General features: G+C 49.0%; 1 protein-coding gene across 1 annotated transcript in view; it reads right to left on the bottom strand.

The window, feature by feature from the left end:
* IGDCC4 (immunoglobulin superfamily DCC subclass member 4) overlaps positions 1-24,271 on the bottom strand; it is a 732,192-nt gene that overhangs the window by 149,442 nt on the left and 558,479 nt on the right. Inside the window, exons 6-8 of the mRNA XM_086958027.1 lie at positions 9,090-9,245; positions 8,202-8,612; positions 4,336-4,500 (exon numbers count right to left, since the gene is read on the bottom strand). Coding sequence (XP_086814153.1) covers positions 4,336-4,500; positions 8,202-8,612; positions 9,090-9,245 — 732 coding nt within the window. The remainder of the gene's footprint in view (positions 1-4,335; positions 4,501-8,201; positions 8,613-9,089; positions 9,246-24,271) is intronic.

The raw sequence follows: 24,271 nt of genomic DNA, 5'->3' as shown, positions 1-24,271 counted from the left end.
AATCAAAAAATAAATCAAACAGTTAATTTTAATGGTAAGTTTGGAGTAAATACATTTTTAGCCCCTGGTTTCAAATTCCTATACATAACAGAATGTTTTACAAATTCCAATTTTGCTTTTTTATTTGTATACACTTGATTAATATTTTGCCATTTTCTGAGTTGTCACTGACCTGCTGAGTAGGTATTGCAGCCCAACACCCCTTCCTACCCCCGTCCCCCCTCCAAAAGAAATTAATTGTGACCCTCAAAGGGTGTCACTGCCAATAGCCAGGACTCTACACTTCAACTATCAATGCAGCGGCCTCGAAGGAACGCAAGACTAAAAGCAGCTGGTTTGCTGTGTAAACTCTTCCCTAATTGAGAGCAGCACAGTGCCTCTGTATGTTCCTTTACTTCATCATGGGAAAGGCGCAGGCTCCCTTTTGAAGCAAGAAGGTGCTTTTCACACAAATAAACAAGAACATTGTGGGATGGCAGAAGCAGGGATTAAGGATCACGGACTGCCACTGCCCTCTGGTGTTCATTGAGGAAAACGCAATACATTTAGGCAAATGTATTCCGCATCAAGCGATCGTAAAGAGTTGCCGTAATCCCGTGGTGATTGCGCCAGGAGCCCAATGGTGCATTTTGGAGCACATATTAACAAATATACGGATAAAGTATAGAGTGAAGATTTTCCTTTTTTCCCAGCACACATTTGTCAGGGAAACCTGGTAGAATTTATATAGGAAAAGCTCCCATTATTCTGAGTTTTGAAACTCTAAACATGGAAAAAGGTGCTATTAGCAAATTATCTCTCATTACATGGAGTAGTACTCGGAATGGGTAAGCAAAACTACACCTGGTAAGTACTGCAGGCTTTTTTTTACTGGGTGCAGTAGTTGGTCTCGTGAGTCCTAATGTCTGTGTTAATTTTTGAAATACTCGAAAAATGTAGTTTGTAACCCAAGCAATTGTTTTTATTTACATGTGCAATAAAATATTGACTTACTGCAGCCTTATCCTTTTACACTCTGCTATACCCATAGCAACAGTATCATGTTACAGAACGCCTTCAGTTTTGAATCAGAGAAAGGAAAAGTAAACACTATATTACCAGAATGGTCAGTGGAGGCTCTCAGACATCTGACACTCAATTAATCAATCATGGATTTGTTAAAGCACGACTCCTCACCCGTAAGGGTCTCAAAGCGCTGGAGAGGAGGAGGGGGGAGGGAGTGCAGGATCCAGTCCATCAAGGAGGGGGTCTGTCGAAGAGTCAGGTCTCGAGGTTTCTCGTGAAGGTGGGGAGTGATGTTGTCTGCCTGAGGTGAAGTGGTGGGGCAAGAAGGAGCGGCCTCCTGATCTGGTCTATTCTGGTGCCGGGGACCATGGCGTAGGAGAGCTGGGCTGATCTTAGGGTTCTTTGGGGTCCATGGAAGTTGATGCAGCTGTTGAGGTATGCTGGTCCGGTCTTGTGGAGGGCTTTGTGTGTGTGGGTGAGGATCTTGAAGGTGAATCTTGCCTTGACAGGGAGCCAGTGGAGTGTGCGCAGGTGTTGGGAGATGTGGCAGTGTTGTGGTAAGTTGAGGACCAGTCTTGCGGCAGCGTTCTGGATGTTTTGTTGAGGTTTTTGTTTATTCCGACAAAGAGTGCGTTGCCGCAGTCAAGTCGGCTGGTGACGAGAGAGTAGTGACAATTTTTCTGTGCTTGAGGGGGATCCATTTGAAGGACTTACGTAGGAGGCATAGGATGTGGAAGCAGGAGGATATGACAGAGTTGATTTGCCGGTCCATTTTGAGATCAGAGTCCAGGATGATTCCAAGGTTGGTTGAGTGGTCAGTGGGACCGGGTGAGCTGCTGGGGGCAGTGGGCCACCAGGTGCCGTTCCAGGCGTCAGGGTGTGGGCCCATGATGAGTACTTCTGTTTTGTCGGTGTTGAGTTGTAAGGAGCTGCTTTTCATCCATTTGACGACAGCTTCCATGCATTCTTGGAAGTTGCGTTTGGCTGTGTTGGCTTCGTTGGAAAGGGAGAGGATGAGTTGGGTGTCGTCCGTGTAAGAGACAATGTTGAGTTCGTAGGTTCTGAAGATGGGGGTAAGGGAAGCCATGTCGAAGTTGAAGAGCATTTGGCTGACGGAGGACCCCTGGGGGACTCCGGAGGTGGTTGGTGTAGGGTCCGAGAGGAAGGGGGGGGGGGAATCTGACCCGCTCTATTCTGCCGGAGAGGAAGGAGTAGATCCAGTCAAGGGCCTTGTCCCGGATACCTGCGTCGTGGAGTCTGCGTATCAGGGTGTCGAAGGCCGCCGAGATGTTGAGTAGGATGAGGGCTACAATTTCTCCTTTGTCCAGTAGGGAGCGGATGTTGTCTGTTGAGGCGAGGAGGGCGGTTTCTCTGCTGTACTTTTTTCTGAAGCCGGATTGTGACGGGTCGAGGAGGTTGTGTTCTTCGATGAAGGTGGCGAGTTGGCTGTTGATGGCTTTCTCGGTGACTTTAGCTGGGAAAGGGAGCAGGGAGATGGGTCTGTACTTTTTGTGGTTGGTGGGGTTCCGCCGAGGACTTCTTTAGGAGGGGGGGTTGATCTCTGTGTTTCCAGTCATCGGGGAATGAGGCGTTCTCCAGGGAGCGGTTGATGGTGTGGTTGAAGCATGGGTGCGATGGTGTCGGCGGCTCTGTAGAAGATGTGGTGGAGGCAGGGGTCCGTGGGGGCCCCGGAGTGGATTGACTTTATCGTCTTCAGTGTGTCTTCGGTCGTGCGGGCTGTACAGCTGTCAATCGTTGGCTTCAAAGCGTCAGGGTGGTAGCTGGGGGTTCCGTGTGTTGGTTGTCTTCGTCAAAGTTGTCGTAGATGTTCTTGATTTTGCGGTGGAAGAAGGTGCTGAGTTTGTTGCAGAGGTCTTGTGAGGGGGGATGTCCGTTGAGTCGCAGGGCGGGTTGGCTGAACTCCATGATGATTTTGAAGAGTTCTTTGCTGTTGTGTGCATATGTGGAGATTCTGTCTTCAATTGCAGCTTTCCTCGTGTTTCTGATGAGCTAGAGGGGGATGGTGCTGGCGGCTTTGAAGTTGTTGTGGGCTTCTGTGGATTTGGAGTTCCTCCAGGTCTTCTCGAGGCGATGGCAGGTTTGCCTGGACTTTCAGAGTTTGGGGGTAAACCATCTGGCCTTCTTGGTGCGTGAGTTGTTTTTCTTCTTGAGGGGGACTATGGTGTTGACGCTGTCGGTGATCCATTTCTGTAGAGTTTGGGCGGCGGTGTTGGGGGGTGCAGTCTTCTGTGGTGGTCAGGTTGAGTTGGTGAGTGTGGAGGTGAGCTGGTTTGGTCCAGTTTCTTCGTGGGAGCCGGAGATGGTGTCTGAGGATGGTGGGTGATCTTAAGGTAAAATGGGTGCATCAATGGTCTGTCCATGGGAGTTCTGTGGTGTAGCTGAAAGTGATGGAGTTTCCTGTTGTGAAGAGAGGGTTGAGGGTGTGTCCCGCTGAGTGCGAGGGTTTGGTCACTATCTGGCAAAGTCCTATGCTGTGGATATTGTCTAGGAGGGATGCAGTTTTGTGGTCTAGTTGGTTGTTGAGGTCGAACCTGCACATACAAGGGGGTACACCAAATTGCCTTGACAGAACAGAACTGGTCTGGACTGCACATCCCACCACGGTGTCCTCACCCCTTCATGCAAGCTCAACACAGTATTTTAGAATCCAGACACCCTTGCTGCAGTGTGCGCAAATGAGATATCCTTCTGTTCTCCTACAATTTCCTTTGAGACACTTTCATTTTATTTTATGTTTTTTAATAGGGAAAGACATGTCAGGGGAAATAAACACAAGAACTAGCATTGCCGTGGCGAAGGGGGCTTACCCTGCTTCCTCCATTTTGGCCAGAGCAGTGGTAGAAAGGTGGTTATTTTACAATTTTAGACCAGCTGTTCTATGAAAAAGGATTGTTATTGGCCTGTGCCCTCTATCTCTATCCGCATTATATTCACAAGAGAAGAGAAACATTTACCAGAACATGTAGCATAGGCTGCCTATTCAGGGATAAACCATGTTGGTAAAAACTATTTAAAATCACAATTAAAAGGTAATTAAAGTGGGAACCCCCATGATGGCTAATTTAGTTGAATGGATACTTTGTGTGTGACCTGATGGATGACAAAGACTCCTCCTTTCAACTTCCTATCTTTCAAATAAGTACCAATAATTAGTTAACACACAGCCTGTATTAATATCCAGATTGCAGTATTGTGTGTTATATAAAGGCAAGTTATTAATATTGTTAATCTAATTTTAGATTCTCCTAGAGTGTGATTGTTTGGAAAACAAACAGTCTCACAAACCATGCAGCGGGTGATGCCACTTACCATCATCCCAGGTCTTCACGGTGACGGGCGAGGAAGAGCGGCTGGCCCCCAGCTGGGAGTATGCAACGACATAGAAGACATAGGTGGTGCTCGGCTTCAGGTCTTTGACGTGGAACTCAAGGGTGTCGTTATTCACCGCAAACTGGTACTCAATGTTGTCTGTGCCTAGAAGACAGAGCTCAGGACATCAAGTAGGGAATGAGTGCAGCATTCATTATATGTCTCCTGCAAGAGCACCACATCCTTTACATCATGGGATGAACAGTGCCGAGAGATATATATGCAAGGGATAATAACTTCTTCTCACTGAGTAATGGTAACCAAATTCCTACCAGATACATACGTCCTATTGGTCTACTTGTGGGCTGAAGATCAGTAGAAGGAGGCAGGATAACTAGATAAATACAGACAGTATATTTGTCGTGCATAAAAATTGTACACTGAGATACTGGAAAAGACCAGCAAGTCAGGGGTGTGAGGGACCGCTTTAGTCTGGTTGAATATATCAGTGATGCGACTGAACAACATTTGGAGGGAATGAATGAGAGTGCACTGAGGGTTACGAAGACGGGGCTGGGGTGAATAAGTGAAACACCACTGAAATATCTGAAGGCTGTGAAGTGGGGCAAACTCTGATGCTCCTCTGGAGTGTACGCGTGCTGTCGTCTGTGGAATAAGTAACTCCACTAGACTGTATGGTTTGGTTGTATGAATGAGTCTCCAGTGAAGTACATAAAGCAATGATATTGGGCAACGACTGGAGCTTCACTGAGGCGCTTGAGTGCCCTCGATACAGCGCTTTCTTTATGAAAGTAAATCCTCACACAGGAGACGGAGATTGTACCTACCAGCATGACAAAGGAATTCTGCCTTTGTATTCGTTTTATCATTCTCTTTGCCTATTACATGGCTCTATCCCTCTTTCACTCTTGTCTTATAAATATCAGTCTAGAAAATGCGCAGTAGATGGCTGTTGAACAAGAGTCGACGTGAGCAGAAATACAGAACAATGACGATAAAGCCTTGGACTCCAAGCAATGAAAATTACACATACGTACTGAGGCTAGTAACACAGCATCCATCCTCCTTGATGGTCCTTCACTATACATGAAGCGAAAAAGACAAAGCCGGAGTACTGTGCCATATGTGGACTACCGTCCAACAGTAAAAACTGGAATGAACATCCATGAAAATCAAACATAGGACAGATGACTTGTGACCAAATTCCTTTAATGGGACCTTTGAAATATAGCCAATGGCAAAGCAGCAGTTCATGTGAGGCAGCACAGTACCTCCCCACCACCCACAGGGACACCTCCTGAATCAACTAAGAATATAGTTGTCATCACTGTGTCTGCACCAGTACTGCACCGGTCAGTACTGCTCATCCCGACAGGACAGCCTTATTGACACTACACCAACATCAACATAGAAAGACATGGAGAAACAATTTGTAGGACCACCCGAAGAATTCCTGTGAAAGGTGTGCAAACTAAACTCAAGGTGGGAGTAATAATAGTGTTTGCTGATGTTTTTAACTAACTCAATTAGTACATCACTTATCAACTTGAAAAGCTGACTGGATTCGTGCTTATGACTTGGAGAACCTGAGATGTGAGAAGTTGTGGCTTTAAGTTGCAGAATCAAATGGCCTGAATATGTGGAACCAGTTCATGGTCCATGAACCAGAATCAACGTCCTGAGAGGACCGCCGGACAGTGGTATCCTGTGAACAAGACTAACACTTCGTGCCAGTCGAAGGACCTCCTTGGCTGTTATACTTGTAAACTTGCCTAGAACACAAGTCACAAGCTAGGGAGGCATTTAAAGAAAAAATACTGAATGCAACTCTATGATGTTCCTGTGCCTAAAGAGGGTGTGAGCACAGTCTTAGGGATGAGGTACTGATGGGCCGCATCCCCTGATGTTTAGTGACAGAGCAGTTGTCAGGGAGGATCATTACAACACTGTAGACACATGTATTGCTCTTGTAGTAAGTAGCCCGCCAGGCGAGTGTTGATGGCCAACATATAAACCATGCATTCAAACGTTCAATGGGCAGTGCCAAGACAGACTGTGTGGGCTTAGAATTGAACAAGATAATACAGATGCTCAAGTCCAGGAACACAGAGGAAGGGCAGTGAAAAGAGCCCAAAGCAGCCTATAACTACAGTGCCTGGTACTCCTGGAGCCTTTCTTTAGCTGGAGTCACCTTCAAAGACCTTTGATGGCAAAACCTGGACAGTGGGTGCCACCATCAGCATCTGTGCTCAGTGGAACTTGATATTACGCCACAACTGAAGGAGAGGGCACTGGAAATCCCAAGTACTGTGGCCAAATACAACCTTGTGGAGGGTGAGAGAAGCACACTACAGCCTTGTAGGGGAGTAAAAGAAGACACTCCACGAAGCCAATGGTTATGTCCCTTCATCCAAGAGTCTGCTGAGCTATCGGAACAAAGTCGATAGTTTGAGCACCGACAAGGACCCAGGCAGCTCCAAAAGCCAAAGACGGGAACCATAGGTACTGGAGACACTGCTTATCTTTCCACCAGCAAAGAAAAATATAGCCTACCTCTAGCTGGTGAAAACTTAGTGAGTACAATAGCAGTTTCAGACTTCTTGAGGTGAACAGTCAAGGCCACCAAGTGCCGCAGTATCAATAATGTAAGCCGAACCACGCTTGGTGTGTACATGGTCTGGCACCATCAACAGGTGCATTGTACCAGGCTGCGGACTATAGTAAAACCCCAGTCACTACTACTACAAAGTACATAACAAGGCTATGGTATGTATTCCAACAGAGTTGACATGTATAGTGCAGTACGAGCTGGGGAACGTGAAAGAGCCAGAGACACTGAGCAGGACGCCCACTCCAACGCCACTACATCTGAAGCATCACTGACTATGACTGGATGTCAGAACAGGCCCCCACGAGAAAGGCCTGCAATTAATGTTGTATGAGAGAGCACGGCAGTAGCCTCTTAGAGCAAGCGTGCCACTGGCCAGGTGCTTTCAAGCATTTACCTGCCCTTCAGGCAGCAGAGAACACAAAGTGACTAGTCTCCAATGAAAGCAACACACAGGTGGCAGGCTGGGCAGATGGCCAAGTTACAGGCAGAAGGATCAGAGCCCCAAGTTAAATAAAAAGAGGCTAGAAACTCATTTATTTTGAACAGTAGAGAATAAAATGAGTTTCTTGTCTACAGGGTGACAACTCGCCCATGCACTGTAAAGTCTGCGATGAGGAAGATGGTTAAGGGGATAATGAGATCTCACTGAGGAGCAGTTTAGCCTGGGAATTATTAAATATTAAACAGTAACATTTCGGTAATGTGGAGTTAATTAGATTGTACTGCAATGTATGAGGATGGAGCTATGAACAATTAGTGAGATTCCACTGCAGTGTACAAAACTAATGATGAAGGGAAGGCTCAATATTCAGCTGATTCACAAGAGGCCGATTAACTTCGGAAAGCCTGAGAGACCACTGACGAGCCAGTGTATAAAAGAACATGGTGTTGAGAGGGAGAGACTGATTTCTCAGGAAAAAGAGTCTCTAACAGGGATACTGAACCTCCAGACCACAGGTAACCTTCACCGTCAATACAGATCCCCCCACCCACTGTACTGAGTCACCATCCACCGTAGGAACCCATCACCAGCTACAGACAGCCCCTGAGCACAGTTGGCAACCTTCAGCCAAAGCAGATAATCTACGCCCACCACAGGGAGGCTCCACCCACTGCGCAAAGCCTCCAACTTTCAAAGAAAGAATACACCATACTGCATGCAGAAGACACCAGACTGTACGAAGCCTTCGTCCAATATATGCATCCTTCACCTATTTCACAGAGCCCAACTTACCAATGGCTTTCTGGTAATGAAGAGAGAATCCGATGATCTGCTCGCTGTTATACTCCGGCCTCTCCCATGACACGACTATCACGGTGCTTGACAAAGGCACTGCCGTGACACCCTTTGGGGCACTGGGCAAGCCTTCACGGACGATGACGGACAGCTGAGTGGTGGCACATGCTGTCCCCAGGCTGTTATCTGCGATGCACTGGTAGTATCCTGCATCCTCCAGTCCAATCTGGGTGATGACCAGGCTGCCGGTGCTGGGGGTCTTCACCCGCCCATTGGGCAGGACTGGCGAGCCATTCTTCAGCCAGAAAATGGACGGGGTGGGCTCTCCTTCTACATTGCAGACAAACCTGGCTGTGCTGGCTGGAGGGCGGGACACATTCTCGGGATGGTGGGTGATAACTGGAGGAGCTGAGAAATAAAATAATGTGAGACAATCACTACTGAGAGGATACCCAAAAATACACCACTGCCATTAGGGATAAAAAAAAATAACATCTATCTCTTGGTACGGATATTAGATAGGACCACAAACAATGTTGAAGTAATATGTGAACACTTTATTTCAAAAGCAAATACAAATGTAATTGCTATTTGATTTTAGGAATTGTGCAGGAGTCTATTTGTGCATTTTTTCTCGAACATACACTGAGGCTGTGGAGCTCAGCTGCATGCATTCTGACAGTAGATAAGGACCACAGGTTTCTTCTAGCCTTACACCTTCCCCATCTGCCCTCGGTAAAGCAAATCCTATATAGTTTCCAGTGTTACTGTGGCCAACACAACTACATGAAGGAATTGTTCAATCTTGCCACATATGTGCTGCTGTATTTGCTGAGTCATATTTAGTTTTGAAGGCACTGCCTGCCAAGTTACCCCTGCACTTACCAAGCACCCGTAGCTCTGCTGAGGCATTGACAAAGTGCCTGGTGTGTGGTCGGTTGGCACGGCAGACATAGACCCCAGAGTGATGTGGCTGAGCATGTGCGATGAGGAGGTTAGCTTCACCAAGAACAATCACATCCGGTGCAATCGGCTTCCCATCTGCAAACAAAAAAGAAAAAACTCCTCATTAACAAATTTCCAGGTTGCCCCAGCCATTCCGATACTAGGTGCAAGGAGTGAGGATATCTCACGAGGTACATTGTTCAAACCAAAGTTGTGTCTTTTGAGGTCAGTAACAACTCTAGGTTTCCTGTGTGAGTCTATGCCTTGCTAAACTCCTGCAGAAATGGTGGAGCCTCACGAATGCCATCACACGGGTGGGAAAGATCGGGAGTGACGCTCCATCCCCTGGGACACATCATTTCTGTCCTGCAAGCTTGGTTTTTGCTATTTACTGATCCCTAATTTACTCATCCTAAAAGGCAGTGCATAACAAATTGTGTAAAGTTGCTCATTTTTTAAAATGTAATTGCAGATATGATGGGTGCGTTGTAATTTTTACTTATTAATGAGGACTTTATATACAATATAATGACACACCCTCTCGTTGACGCTCTTTCTTTCAAATGACTGGTCAATAAAATTAGATCAAAGCATAAGACGAGCAATGTATATATATATTTTAATTGCGAAGGACACAATAATGTCACTGCCAAAGTCACATATCATGAACTTGGAATAAATGAATCATTGAAGTAACTCTTTCAGTTCACATGAACATCAGTTCGGTTTCCACATCCCGTGGTTCTGCAGTTGGCAACTGCACTCCAACATCCAGGCCTTCCTAATCAGATCTGCATCATCTCTACTCCTAAGCAACAATGAGAAAGCATCCTGTAAAACTGGCATTGGAAGTTGGAAGCATCATCAAGTTCCCAATCAAAGATTATTAAACAATATCTTAATGGTTTATAGCCGAAGGTGGGATCATGCTTGCCTTCGTGCCCTTAGTAAAAGGCACACTTCCTTTCATAGGAACTAGGACTGTCTACATTCTGTGTCATGACCAAAGAAACAGCGTGTTATGTTAAAGCTAATTCAGTGTCAATAAAGGGTGAGAAGAGGTACCAAGTTCATGTGAGACCTACGTTTTCTAAGACTCTTCCAGGGGTGGAATATTTGATAATGGAGTTTTTACAGAACAATGGCTTGAAATGATGCGACTTAATGAGCTTCAGTGCCTCTGTCTCAACCGTGATCTCCTGAAAGTCCATTCTCCGATTTGGAGAATGACCAGACTTATCCATGATGATGACAAACCCTCTGGACAAATGCACTTACCTACCATTGTAAATAAAGGGTAAAAGCTTAATTCCCTGCCATATGTCTCTAACAGAATCCAGTCTTTCCTCCAGCAAGGCGAACCCACATTACATAGGAGTCTTAACAACCATTTATTTAATTTACCTCAATCGCTCAGTTGACCTCTAAAGTCATCAAATAACTCTCATATGCCCAGCCAAGGTTGCTACAATTCTACATTGCTCCTAATGTGAGATGATCTGCTAGTCACATCACAGATCAGGCTGAACTGTTGAGCTCCAGATTGGGCCAGCTGCCTGCCTCTCAACCACAGGGGACCTGCAGTAGGAGGCGAGCAGCGTCATCTAACAAAGTGTGCATAGCGCACTGCTGGGCGCAGGTGGCACTAGGTCACGTAGACTGCACGTGGAACAGGCTGAGTGTCATGACAGGGCCCGTCAGGGGTGCAACACACATTCACAGCAGCTCAACTGTACCTCTGTCAAAGAGATTTTTCAAACACCTCCTTTGGTATAGGACACAACAGTACTTGAAGTTACGACGCACAGGGAAGTGGTGCTTGGCTGACAAGGTATTTGGCAATCTAGTGGCAACCGGATGCCAGGAAATACACTTCGAGTATAACAGAGGCAGAGCAGGGTTCTCACTGCTGTGGTAGCATACGAGTGTATCAGGGTTTCAGCAAAGCACCCGAAAACCGTTACAGTCCTGGAGTTGCTTAACGTTATACTTTGGGGTCAACACCACCTTATCAGTAGGCTGCGCTGTAAGTGTGTTCCGATCTCGAATTCTAAATTGAAGCAATGCCAATTGCCTATGAATCCTATTTCTGTGTGCGTATGTGGAGAGGGCTTATCCTTGGGGTTATCAGTTTGTCCCAGTTATCAAATAAGGGCCTAACGATTTTGAGCAATTCAGGCTTGTCAAAGGTTTTTGTGGGGGCTGGGTAATAACACTATATGTACGCCCCAACTCTTCCATCATATTAGGTAACAAAAGCACCCGATTCAAAGTATATACTAGCACTGGCAAACCTACTGGGCCTGGCCTTGGCAGCCAACAATTTTGTATGTACTTATTTTTTGCAAACATACGTGGTATGCATTAAAAGTTAATAAACATTAATAATTCTGCTACCTAGAGGTGGCTGGCAACTGTTTGCCATAAAAAAGATAAAAATGACCCCAGACATTTAAGCTGAGATTGGCCCATCAGTGTTGACACTGAGATGGATTAGCTTTTCTGCATATGTACACATGTGCATAAGAAAAATACAGTGTAGAGAGCCAGTGGCTGAAGTGGTTTACCCCTTGCCCAATGCTGTATGCCATGGTGGGCAAATGCTAAATGTCAATGACACCTGAACAGTCCAATGAAAGAAGAGGGCTGGCTGAAAGCATATGTAATAATATACTATGTATTTTTTAATATGAATGTAAAATGTGAGACTGGAGAAAAAGCAAAAGCTGTCTCTAGACCACAACTAAAATTATCCTCCAGGGAGGTATTGCTAAGTTTTTTATACAGCATCTGGGGTCATTTAGTAGCGTTTCCTTGCCAGGTCCCACATAATTAATAAAAACAAGTACTGTGAAAGCAAACAGGCCTATATTTAATGTGATAATGTGTAATGAATGCACATTAAAATCAGACAAGAAACCAATCATTTGCCTTCCATACATTCCACCTTTCATTGCTGGTTTGGTTTTAATATGCATATGCTGCATGCATTAGCACATTAGACCCAGACCTACTGGCTTTTAATTCTACTCCAAACAATGAGGGATATATTTGGAAAGCAATCCAATGCAAGCATGTAAGTGGAGGTGGAAAGATACACCGCAAGAACCAACATCCTAAGGCGAGAGACAAATACTCTAATAGGCTGAGACAAGACGTGATTGACACAACTACAGGGCATGGAACATATTGCCCTTAATGACCCCACGTGTGATGGTCCTGGTTCAACTACCAGATGAGCTAGCCCCCACCACTACTTTCCTATATTTTGTTTCTCGCCTTTCCCTCACGTCTTCTCTTTCTTATGGTCTATTACGTGATGATGAGAGGTGGCTGGAAGAGCGAGGCTGCATTATGACTGCAGTCACAGCAACAGGCAATCCCAGAACTCAACTGAGGTAGAAAACATGATATATGTTCAGTGGGTTCCATATTGCCTACGGAAATCTGCGTGTAACCTGCAAATTTTGATGTTTGAAATCTTGCAGATCAGCAAACACTTTGATCATTTCGAGAACAGAACTACAACTACCAGTGAATTAGGCAGTGTGAATACTTGGTCATCAGAAATTAATTCACTTGTTTGGTGGCAAGTACTACACACAGTTTATTGTGCAGTAAAACGTTCCTTCCGCCTACAGGGTGACCAGGCATCCATTCCCGAATGTTCTGACCTGCCAAATTTTCGTAAATTTAGCACCTCCCCTTATTCAGATAAGGTCACCTAAATACGAAATTGGGGCAGGTTTTTCTGTGTTTTAGTGGAGAATTAGTTAGCAGCACTTATCAGAAAGAAGTTTAACACACGAAACTGTGTGCAAATGTTGCACCTAATTACCCTTAATGCTTCACTGACTGTGTTTCTTAGGTTGATAAGTGCTACCAACTAAATCATTCTGAGCCCATTGCAAACTTGTAGTCCTACATCTATGTTTGTGGAACGGCTCGGTATTTTGATTTTCAAACTCTGGCCACCCCAGAGTGAATGATATATGAAACTTCCCCCACTGTAAAAGTAAAATTGTTCTACATTTCTCAGGGTGGGCCAAGAGTTAGCATGAAAGGCCATTACCTACTAAATCAGACTAGCGAAGCTGACAAGCATCTCTGTCTCGCGTTACCTGCTGTCCCCACGTCACACTTGTAAAACTCGAAGATAACAAAGGCTCCCAAAGTAGTAACAGATGTCGTCCGATGCTCTCTCGGGCCCCGTGAACACACAGAAACGAAGGCTCATAAGTTCGACGCCTCTCCAGGACCTTCAAAGTGTCACGTCACAAACATCAGCGAGCCCGCCACGGATCAAAGGCCGGCCCGGAAGCGTGCTTTAGGGGTCAGTCGACTAGGAGGCGCCGCCGAGCTGACTACTGCCTCTTGATTGAAACAGCAGGCCTGAGCTTGAGGGCACCACCACAGGCAGAGACCGGCCTCCCCTGAACCCTGGGCAATATTTTCAGCATTTTATGAGGGCGCGGTGGCGTCAAACTGGTTGGATCAAGTGTGAGCTGATGGGAACCATTCGGTCTCTCCATCTAAAAGTTCATGAACTGCATGGTATGACAGAGTGTTTATATGTGCCTGTATTAGTGGAAGGGGTCATTTGTGAAGAGAAAGTAACAATGTGCATTTGTAAAGCGAGGTCTATTGCTACCCAACTCAATGGTACTCGTTTTGTTGACCTTGGAAGTATGAAAGGCTGAGTGGATTAGAGATTTGAATTTGAATTTGTGACTAAGAGATCAAACACAGATTCCTGGAGTTGTCGCATTATTCCTCTGAGCTACCAATCCAGGCAACTTCGATAAGCAATACTTTCGCACCTAAAAGACTTGATAACTGGTGCACAGGTAATATCCATAGAAGCCAGTCTTCCTAAGAGGGTGAGTACTGAAAAGATTTCCGTATTTATTACCTATGATTAGGGAGCCATAATTCCAATAGACATGGTACAAAATGTACCAAAGTCAAGCAAACCACCCTCCATCAAGACAACCCAACGCCATTCGCTGTCCACTCCCTAGGGCGGGTCTCATTTGTCTTTAATAACAACCTGCTGATTAGCATAAGTCACTGGATAGTCGCAGCCGGGCATCGAACATCCTTCGGCAGCAGTATATGATATGTTGGAACATCAGAACCTCTTAGGCGCTGATCACAAGTGTGGGGTAAACGGTTGGTAAAGGGAAAGGTATGTACCATACTTGCTAAATACCATTACGTAAGATTTAGGACCTTACAGTGTGTGTTCTAAATAGCTCGTATTCCAAGTTTTCCACTAGAAAATCAGGCATAGCATGCAGAAACAGTATTTAACATTCCAAACTGCACGTTTTGCCTTTTTTTCAGCGCTTTACTCCTAATGAATAATTATAACCGAGCTTGTTATTTCAAACCTGTGCAAAAACCTGTTTGCACATGGATCAGGATTTAACCTCGAGCTTGTAATCAGGGCCATAGGGATGAGAGTGTCTCCATTCTTGGAGCTGAATATGGATCTCACTCAGACCCAGTGCGGCAGGCTCTGTTTTTGCATTAACCCACTTATCGATATTAAGATGTAAAAAGGTCTCCACACCAAGGCAAATCATCAGATCAACTGGTACCAGGTCGCCAATCTATCCTGGTTCAGCATCCACTAGAGGTACTACGAACCCCCTAACTCCTAATGCAGGCTTAACCAGCACAGAGTTCTAAAACTGTGTTAGATCCTGACCCCAGGACACCCCCCACGCCGCACGGCTCGCCAGCTGAGGCCACAGGTTCGCCCCTGACCTCGGCACCCCCTCGCTCCCGCTCGTTTTTCACCGCTATTGCCCTCAGTGTTCGTGCTTTGTTTTGTAAATTACTTTCTATTCCTGTTATCGCTTTATTGTATTATTCGTTGGTATAGTACCCCTGGTGTCCCCCCCCCGCTTCCCGCCGCGGCTCCCTCGCGGCCCCGCCCACTTTCTTTCTGTACCCATTGGCCGCCCGCTCCCGCCTCCCTGCTGCTCCTCCCTCCCACTTCGCCACATATGGAGCCCACACGCACGCGCAGCAGTCACACGTAGCAAGCGCGCCAAAGGCAAGCCCGTCTGCACTCATCCGCGCCTGGACCGCGCCCAGCACCAGGACCCCTGGCCCCCGTCGTTGCCAGCCCACACGACAGACCTACGACGCCGCCACACTCAACGCACTCAAACCCGACCGGAACCCCGCCTGCTACCGAGCCACCCTGAAATGCACCCACGGACCCTTCACCTGCCAAACCTGCAAGTTCACCTGCCCCCGGACCTGCACCGCACCCGAAAGACCAGGCACCAGCAAAAACCACCTCAAGTGCATCCTGCTCAAAACCCGCTCCGTCCACAGACACGCCGTCAAACTCTGGAACCTACTCGACACAACATCACCAGACATCGCCTTCCTCACGGAAACCTGGATGAACGCCTCCTGAGCGCCCGACATCGCCATAGCCATCTCGGACAGATACAAGATCACCCGGAAGGATCGCGTCAACCAGACAGGAGGAGGCATCACCATCGTCCACAGGAACACCATCCGCATCACGACCAACTCCGACGACACCCTCACCGCCGCCGAGCACCTCCACTTCCAGATACACACCGACCCCAAGACCACCCTCATAGGCACTATCATCTACAGACCCCCGGGACCACGCACGGAATTCAGCGAAGCCATCGCAGACTTCATCAGCCCGCACGCCCTCACCTCCTCCGACTACATCCTTCTAGGGGACCTCAACTTCCACCTGGAGAACAACAAGGACAGCAACACCACCAGCCTGCTGGACAACCTCGCCAACCTCTGACTCAAGCAACTGGTCAACACCCCCACCCACTACGCCGGCCACACGCTTGACCCAGTCTTCTCCTCCAGCAAGCAAATCTTCTTCAGCCACTCCACCGGATTTCACTGGACTGACCACAGCTGCGTCTACTTCAGCTTCAGGGGAACCACGACCCACCACCACCCGCAACTGGTTCCCAGCAGGAGCTGGAACAAGATCACCGCCGACCACCTCACCACCTCCCTCAGCCAGAACCCTCCCGCGAGCGCAACGGACCCCAACGAAGCAGCCCGCATCTTCACACAGTGGCTCACCAACTGCGCCCACGACCTCGCACCACTGAAGAACCCTCCCAGCAGACTTGGCAGCAAGAAAGCCTCGTGGTTCACCGACAAACTCAAAACATCCAAGAAAAACTGCTGCACCCTTGAAAAAGCCTGGCGCACGACCAGACTACAGAAAACATGACTGCCCTCAAGAACGCCACCCGCACACACCACCAGCTGATCCGCACCACCAAAAGGGCAACATTCAAAGAACCACTGGACAACAACACCCACAACAGCAAGGAACTCTTCAGCATCGTCAAAGAGCTCTCCAACCCCAGCGCCGGAAACAAGGACATCACTCCCTCGCAAGACCTTGGCGACTCACTCGCCTCCTCCTTCCACTGCAAGATCGCCGACATACACAACAGCTTCAGTGCACCAACCACGCACCCACCACCACCCTCTGCGCCTGGATCCCGGTCAGCACCGAAGACACCACCTGCACGATGAACACCATCCACTCCGGATCCCCAACCGACCCCTGCCCCCACCACGTCTTCAACAAGGCAACTCCATCATCGCACCCCAACTCCGGGACATCATCAACCTCTCCTTCAACACCACCACCTTCCCGGAGAGCTGGAAGCATGCCGAGCTCAGCGCCCTCCTGAAGAAACCGAGAGCGGACCCCACCGACCTCAAGAACTTCCGCCCCATCTCTCTCCTCCCTTTTCCTGCCAAAGTCATTGAGAAGACCGTCAACAAACAGCTCGCCGCCTTCCTCGAGACGAACGGATCCCTCGACCCCTCACAGTCCGATTTCAGAGCCAACCACAGCACTGAGACCGCCCTCATTGCAGCCACCGACGACATCAGATCCCTGCTCGACAACGGGGAAACAGCTGCCCTCATCCTCCTGGACCTCTCTGCCACCACACCCTAATACAGCGCCTCAGCAACATCGGAATCCAAGAAAAGGCACTGGAATGGATCATCTCGTTCCTCACCGGAAGAACCCAGAGATTCCGCCGCCCCCGTTCAGATCCTCAGCCACCGAAGTCATCTGCGGCGTACCACAAGGATCCTCACTCAGCCCCACCCTCTTCAACATCTACATGAGCCCCCTCGCAGCCATCGCACGCCAACACAACCTGAACATCATCTCCTATGCCGACGACACCCAGCTGATCCTCTCCCTCACCAACGACCCCGCCACCGCCAGAGCCAACCTCCAGGAAGGAATGAAAGACGTCGCAGAGTGGATGAAGACCAGCAGCCTGAAACTGAACTCAGACAAGACGGAAGTCCTCATCCTGGTATCATCCCCCTCCACCTGGGACGACTCCTGATGGCCCCCCCGCCCTGGGCAACCCCCCCAAGCCAACGGACCACGCACGAAACCTGGGCTTCATCCTGGACTCCTCCCTCTCGATGACCAGACAAGTCAACGCCGTCTCGTCATCCTGTTTCAACACCCTGTGCCTGCTCCGTAAGATCTTCCGATGGATCCCCACCGAAACCAGGAAGACGGTCACCCAGGCACTCGTCACCAGCCGACTGGAGTACGGGAACACCCTCTACGCGGGAACCACTGCCAAACTACAGAAGAGACTCCAGCGCAAACAGAACGCCTCCGCACGACTCATCCTGGACGTCCCCCGCCACAACCACATCTCCGTCCACCTGAGATTCCTGCACTGGCTCCCTGTCAGCAAGAGGATCACGTTCAGACTCCTCACCCACGCACTCAAGGCTCTCCACGACCTGGGCCCCAAGTACCTCAACAACCGCCTCACCTTCTACACGCCCACCCTCCAGCTGCGATCGACCAGCCTCGCCCTCGCCACCGTACCACGCATTCGCAGAGCCACCGCCCGAGGAAGATCCTTCTCCTACCTGGCGGCCAAGACATGGAACTCCCTCCCCATCCACCTACGGCTGACCCAGGACCACCTCTCCTTCAGGAAGCAACTCAAGACCTGGCTTTTCGAGCAGTACGGACCCCTCCCCCCCAGCGCTTTGAGACCCTCCCGGGTGAGTAGCGTGCTATATAAATTCGCTTGATTGATTGATTGATTGATTAGATCAATATCTAACCCAGCCAATCTTAGAAGAGAAAGACACTGTAGCAATCTGCTAGTCCCAGAAAATATTCGCAAAGAAGGGCTGTGTCCCTAAGTCAATTCCTAGAGCAATTAACTGATAGGCCTGAAATGCTCAATATCCCCATGCCACTCAGTCCTGAGATGAAAGCATATGCTGAAGACAAGGCTCTGAGTGACCAAGTATTAGAAACAGAGGTCCTTCAACATTCTAAAAGATAGAATGATGGGTCAATTACAAGTTAATTCCCATTGTTTTTTTTTTACATCCTCCTCGCCCTTATGATGTTTGTTAGATCCCTTAATTAGCTTGATCTATTTACTGGTCTTTTTTTCTCAATGCCTATGCAGACAGCAATAACAAAATTAGTACTGTTCTCATATCTATCTGGTATGCTGTATCATCTGAAAAGCATGCCACCTTTTCACAATATGGTGGCCGACTATTTATTTGTTCACTGGACTTGGTCTCAGACAAATACAGGAATGAGGTAAGTGCAAGCTTGAGTGGGCACTCTTATAGAAATAGGTTTACAAAGCCAAAATACAAAATAAGATTTTCACCCCTACCTCACTCCCACTTCTTTTTGTCCTTTGACCAAATCTTGTTTCATGGTCATACGAAACAATGAACAACTACATTTAAATATAGAACCCTTACACTTTGCAGGATACATTTTGTCACCACTTTATTTTTATAGGTTTAATATAGAGCTGGCTTGACCCGGAGGTATTAAGCGCTTTACATGAGTATCAGATCATAGTTACAGGTTACATCGTTACAAAGGTTACACAGTTATTAGAGCATGGCAACGTAGTTACTTGTAAGGTCGGGATAAACAATAAGCATAAGCATAAGGGGAAGAGCATTCAAGGGGAGAGATTCAAGGGGAGAGATTCATGGGGAGAGGGGGGAAGTAGACAGATAATGAATGCAGGAAAGAGGAGGGGAGGGTGAGAGACACAGCATGGAAAGAGGAGGGGAAGGGCGGCGGGGACACAAACCCGAGACGAGTCAAAGCAACGTCCAAAGTTGAGTAAGCTGTGATCCCAGGGGAAGTAGTATCACTTCCCTATCTCTGTTGCGAGAGGCTCCCTTTATGCAGTGGACTCTCTCAGAGGGGTCTCTGAAACTCCAAGGCCAACATACTGGATCCTTCCCCAACAAGCATTTGCAATGCAATAGGTCTCGCATTAGGAAAGTGTGAGCTATTGGTATTGTAAATGACACATTTTATTAATATGTGTTGGCTTTGAAAATATATAAATTAATAGCAACGTTATTCACAAAGCCAATATCTTACATATTCCTAATGCGAGTCCTATTGGCTATGGTAATGCTTGTTGGTAGCAAGCAAGGACAGTGCTGTTGTGGTGCTGAGTGATGATGTGGTTGGGCTGAGTGATGTGGTGGTGTCCCAGAGTGATGTGGTGGTGTTCCAGAGTGATGTGGTGGTGTCCCAGAGTGATGTGGTGGTGTCCCAGAGTGATGTGGTGGTGTCCCAGAGTGATGTGGTGGTGTCCCCGAGTGATGTGGTGGTGCCCCTGAGTGGTGCCCCCGAGTGATGTGGTGGTGCCCCTGAAGGGTGCCCCTGAGTGATGTGGTGGTGTCCCTGAGTGATGTGGTGGTGCCCCTGAGTGGTGCCCCTGAGTGATGTGGTGGTGCCCCTGAGTGATGTGGTGGTGTCCCAGAGTATTGTGGTGGTGTCCCCGAGTGATGTGGTGGTGCCCCTGAGTGGTGCCCCTGAGTGATGTTGTGGTGCCCCTGAGTGATGTGGTGGTGTCCCCGAGTATTGTGGTGGTGTCCCCGAGTGATGTGGTAGTGTCCCCGAGTGACGTGGTGGTGTCCCAGTGTGACGTGGTGGTGTCCCAGTGTGACGTGGTGGTGTCCCAGTGTGATGTGGTGGTGTCCCCGAGTGATGTGGTGGTGTCCCCGAGTGATGTGGTGGTGTCCCCGAGTGATGTGGTGGTGTCCCAGAGTGATGTGGTGGTGTCCCCGAGTGATGGGTGGTGTCCCCGAGTGATGTGGTGGTGTCCCCGAGTGATGTGGTGGTGTCCCCGAGTGATGTGGTGGTGTCCCCGAGTGATGTGGTGGTGTCCCCGAGTGATGTGGTGGTGTCCCAGTGTGATGTGGTGGTGTCCCCGAGTGATGTGGTGGTGTCCCCGAATGATGTGGTGGTATCCCCGAGTGATGTGGTGGGCTCCCCGAGTGATGTGGTGGTGTCCCCGAGTGATGTGCTGGTGTCCCCGAGTGATGTGCTGGTGTCCCCGGGTGATGTGCTGGTGTCCCCGAGTGATGTGGTGGTGTTCCCGAGTGATGTGGTGGTGTTCCCGAGTGATGTGGTGGTGTTCCCGAGTGATGTGGTGGTGTTCCCGAGTGATGTGGTAGTGTCCCCGAGTGATGTGGTGGTGTCCCCGAGTGATGTGGTGGTGTTCCCGAGTGATGTGTTAGTGCCCCCGAGTGATGTGGTGGTGTCCCTGATTGATGTAGTGGTGTCCCCAAGTGATGTGGTGGTGCCCCCGAGTGATGTGGTGGTGCCCCCGAGTGATGTGGTGGTGCCCCCGAGTGATGTGGTGGTGCCCCCGAGTGATGTGGTGGTGTCTCTGAGTGATGTGGTGGTGTTCATGAGAGTTGGAGGGTGGAGGTGGAGGGTGGACTTGGAGGTGGACTTGGAGGGTGGACTTGGAGGGTGGACTTGGAGGGTGGACTTGGAGGGTGGACTTGGAGGGTGGACTTGGAGGGTGGAGTTGGAGGGTGGAGGTGGAGGGTGGAGTTGGAGGGTGGAGGTGGAGGGTGGAGTTGGAGGGTGAAGTTGGAGGGTGAAGTTGGAGTTGGAGGGTGGAGCTGGAGGGTGGAGCTGGAGGGTGGAGGGTGGAGTTGGAGGGTGGAGGTGGAGGGTGGAGTTGGAGGGTGGAGTTGGAGGGTGGAGTTGGAGGGTGGAGTTGGAGGGTGGAGTTGGAGGGTGGAGTTGGAGGCTGGAGTTGAAGGGTGGAGTTGAAGGGTGGAGTTGGAGGGTGGAGTTTGAGTTGGAGGGTGGAGTTGGAGGGTGGAGTTGGAGGGTGGAGTTGGAAGTTGGAGGGTGGAGCTGGAGGGTGGAGCTGGAGGGTGGAGTTGGAGGGTGGAGGTGGAGGGTGGAGTTGGAGGGTGGTGTTGGAGGGTGGAGTTGGAGGGTGGAGCTGGAGGGTGGAGCTGGAGGGTGGAGTTGGAGGGTGGAGTTGGAGGGTGGAGTTGGAGGGTGGAGTTGGAGGGTGGAGTTGGAGGGTGGAGTTGAAGGGTGGAGTTGGAGGGTGAAGGGTGGAGTTTGAGTTGGAGGGTGGAGTTTGAGTTGGAGGGTGGAGTTTGAGTTGGAGGGTGGAGGGTGGAGCTGGAGGGTGGAGTTGGAGGGTGGAGTTGGAGGGTGGAGTTGGAGGGTGGAGTTGGAGGGTGGAGTTGGAGGGTGGAGTTGGAGGGTGGAGTTGGAAGTTGGAGGGTGGAGTTGGCATTGGAGGGTGTAGTTGGAGGGTGTAGTTGGAGGGTGTAGTTGGAGGGTGGAGTTGGAGGGTGGAGTTGGTAGTTGGAAGGTGGAGTTGGAGGGTAGAGTTGGAGGCTGGAGTTGGAGGGTGGAGTTTGAGTTGGAGGGTGGAGTTTGAGTTGGAGGGTGGAGTTTGAGTTGGAGGGTGGAGTTTGAGTTGGAGGGTGGAGTTGGAGGGTGGAGCTGGAGGGTGGAGCTGGAGGGTGGAGCTGGAGGGTGGAGTTGGAGGGTGGAGTTGGAGGGTGGAGTTGGAGGGTGGAGTTGGAGTTGGAGGGTGGAGTTGGAGTTGGAGGGTGGAGTTGGAGGGTGGAGTTGGAGTTGGAGGGTGGAGTTGGAGTGTGGATTTGGAGGGTGGAGTTGAAGGGTGGAGTTGAAGGGGGGAGATGGAGGGGGGAGATGGAGGGTGGAGTTGGAGGTGGAGTTGGAGGGTGGAGTTGGAGGGTAGAGTTGGAGGGTGGAGTTGGAGTTGGAGGGTGGAGTTGGAGTTGGAGGGTGGAGTTGGAGTTGGAGGGTGGAGTTGGAGGGTGGAGTTGGAGTTGGAGGGTGGAGTTGGAGGTTGGTGGAGTTGGAGGTTGGAGGGTGGAGTTGGAGGGTGGAGCTGGAGTTGGAGGTTGGAGTTGGAGGGTGGAGTTGGAGGGTGGAGATGGAGGGTGGAGATGGAGGGTGGAGATGGAGGGTGGAGTTGGAGGGTGGAGTTGGAGGGTGGAGTTGGAGGGTGGAGTTCGAGGGTGGAGGGTGGAGTTGGAGGGTGGAGCTGGAGGGTGGAGTTGGAGTTGGAGGGTGGAGTTGGAGGGTGAAGTTGGAGGGTGGAGTTGGAGGGAGAGCAAGGGGTAACAGAAAGAGCGTGGGTGCGAGAGCGAGAAAGAGACGTAGAGAGAGAGGTAGGAGGAGAAAAAAAATAACACACGAGTGGTGCGTACGTAGAAAGGGAAAAAAATTGAGTTAAAAACACCTGGCGACTGCTTATATTTTTCAATATTCAGCATTGAAAGGGAAAGTAGAGAGAGGGGTGTTACGGGGAGAGTGCGGGAGAGCGCAAGAATGAGAGAGAACTACAGGGGAGGAATGGAGATAAAGAGAGCAAGGAGTAACAGAAAGAGCGTGGGTGCGAGAGCGAGAATGAGACGTGAGGAGAGGAGCTTTTAGTGAGGGGCAAAAGGCCCACTGGTGAGCTTTAGCTAATGCATGGCGAGTGTAGGGCTAAAAGAACAAGATAGCGGGGAGTGCATTCCTTTCAAGTCTGATGGGGGAGGGGGGCGGGGGAGCAGCAGCCTTTGAAGTCTGATGGGGGGGCGGGGGAGCAAATGGTGAGGCACATGCATTGGCCATAATTCACATTCCAATGCCCTCTGGCATCAAAGGAAGGGTGGGAGGGAACGAGCATATGGGGTGTGAGCGATAACGAAAGTAAGAGGGGAAGCAGGAAGTGAGGCCCAGCGCGCGCTGGCGAAAGCAGTCCAGATGCCAGCTTCGTGCTTGAATGCCTCACATGCACTGGCCATAATCCGCATTCCAAAGCCCTCTTGTTGGGCTTTCCTGGAGCCCCTACATAATTTCTCGTAGAAGCAATGCGCAAGCACATTGGCTACAGCAAGACCTAAAAAGGGGTGAGGGAGTGCTTTGGCAAGGGGTGCCATACCATACCTCAGCTGTGAGTGGCTCCCTTGGCGCAGTGGACTCTCTCAGTGGGTTTGCTGAGACTCCAGAGTATAAATATTGGATCTTTCCCCAACAAGGGGGGGAAGGAGTGCTTAGTCAAAAGGCACAAAGGACACCACTACTACCCTGTACAAAAAAGCTATAGTTTTATCCACATGGACAGATTTAAAGACATGTCTCAATGTTAAGATGATTATTAACAGGATTGTTGCAATGATTACACCCATGTACATCTAGCAAATGTGCACTATAACAGGAATGTCCCAAATTAAACTCCAAGCAATTAAAATGTGTGGTACCCTAAAACCTACGGCTTCTAATCTGCTGTCCTCCTGCTATATCACCCTGGAGAAAGACCATACACTGTATATGGATTATGAAAATCAGGCCCCCACTCTGATGAAGGCGTTAGTAGGAGATCCCTTATTCAACATGTGTAAAACAAATTTATTAGCACTGAATTTCAAGCAGTATGCTATACAGATACACAACCCACTAAAGCCTGCAAACTGCAGCCAGGCGAACTACTGATCAGTTACTTACATTAATTTAATTGTTGCACTACAGCTATGAACTACCAAAAAATAACTATGTATACTTGTCAAACCACTGATGAAATTTGCCAGTAATGGTTAGCAACGCTACAACACACACCATAACTTGCTCCACCTGCCATTTCTGCTGTCTGGTAGGCTTGACCTACAAAACATGCTTTTTGAGTAAAGTTACATTTTCATGCCATGTTGCTTTTAATAATTTTTGCGCTTTTTGCTTTATCTTTTGGCAACAT

Source organism: Lissotriton vulgaris, chromosome 2_1 (assembly GCF_964263255.1).
Source record: "Lissotriton vulgaris chromosome 2_1, aLisVul1.2, whole genome shotgun sequence".
In the NCBI taxonomy this organism is placed as follows: domain Eukaryota; kingdom Metazoa; phylum Chordata; class Amphibia; order Caudata; family Salamandridae; genus Lissotriton; species Lissotriton vulgaris.
This window is presented reverse-complemented; position numbering and strand designations above follow the sequence as displayed.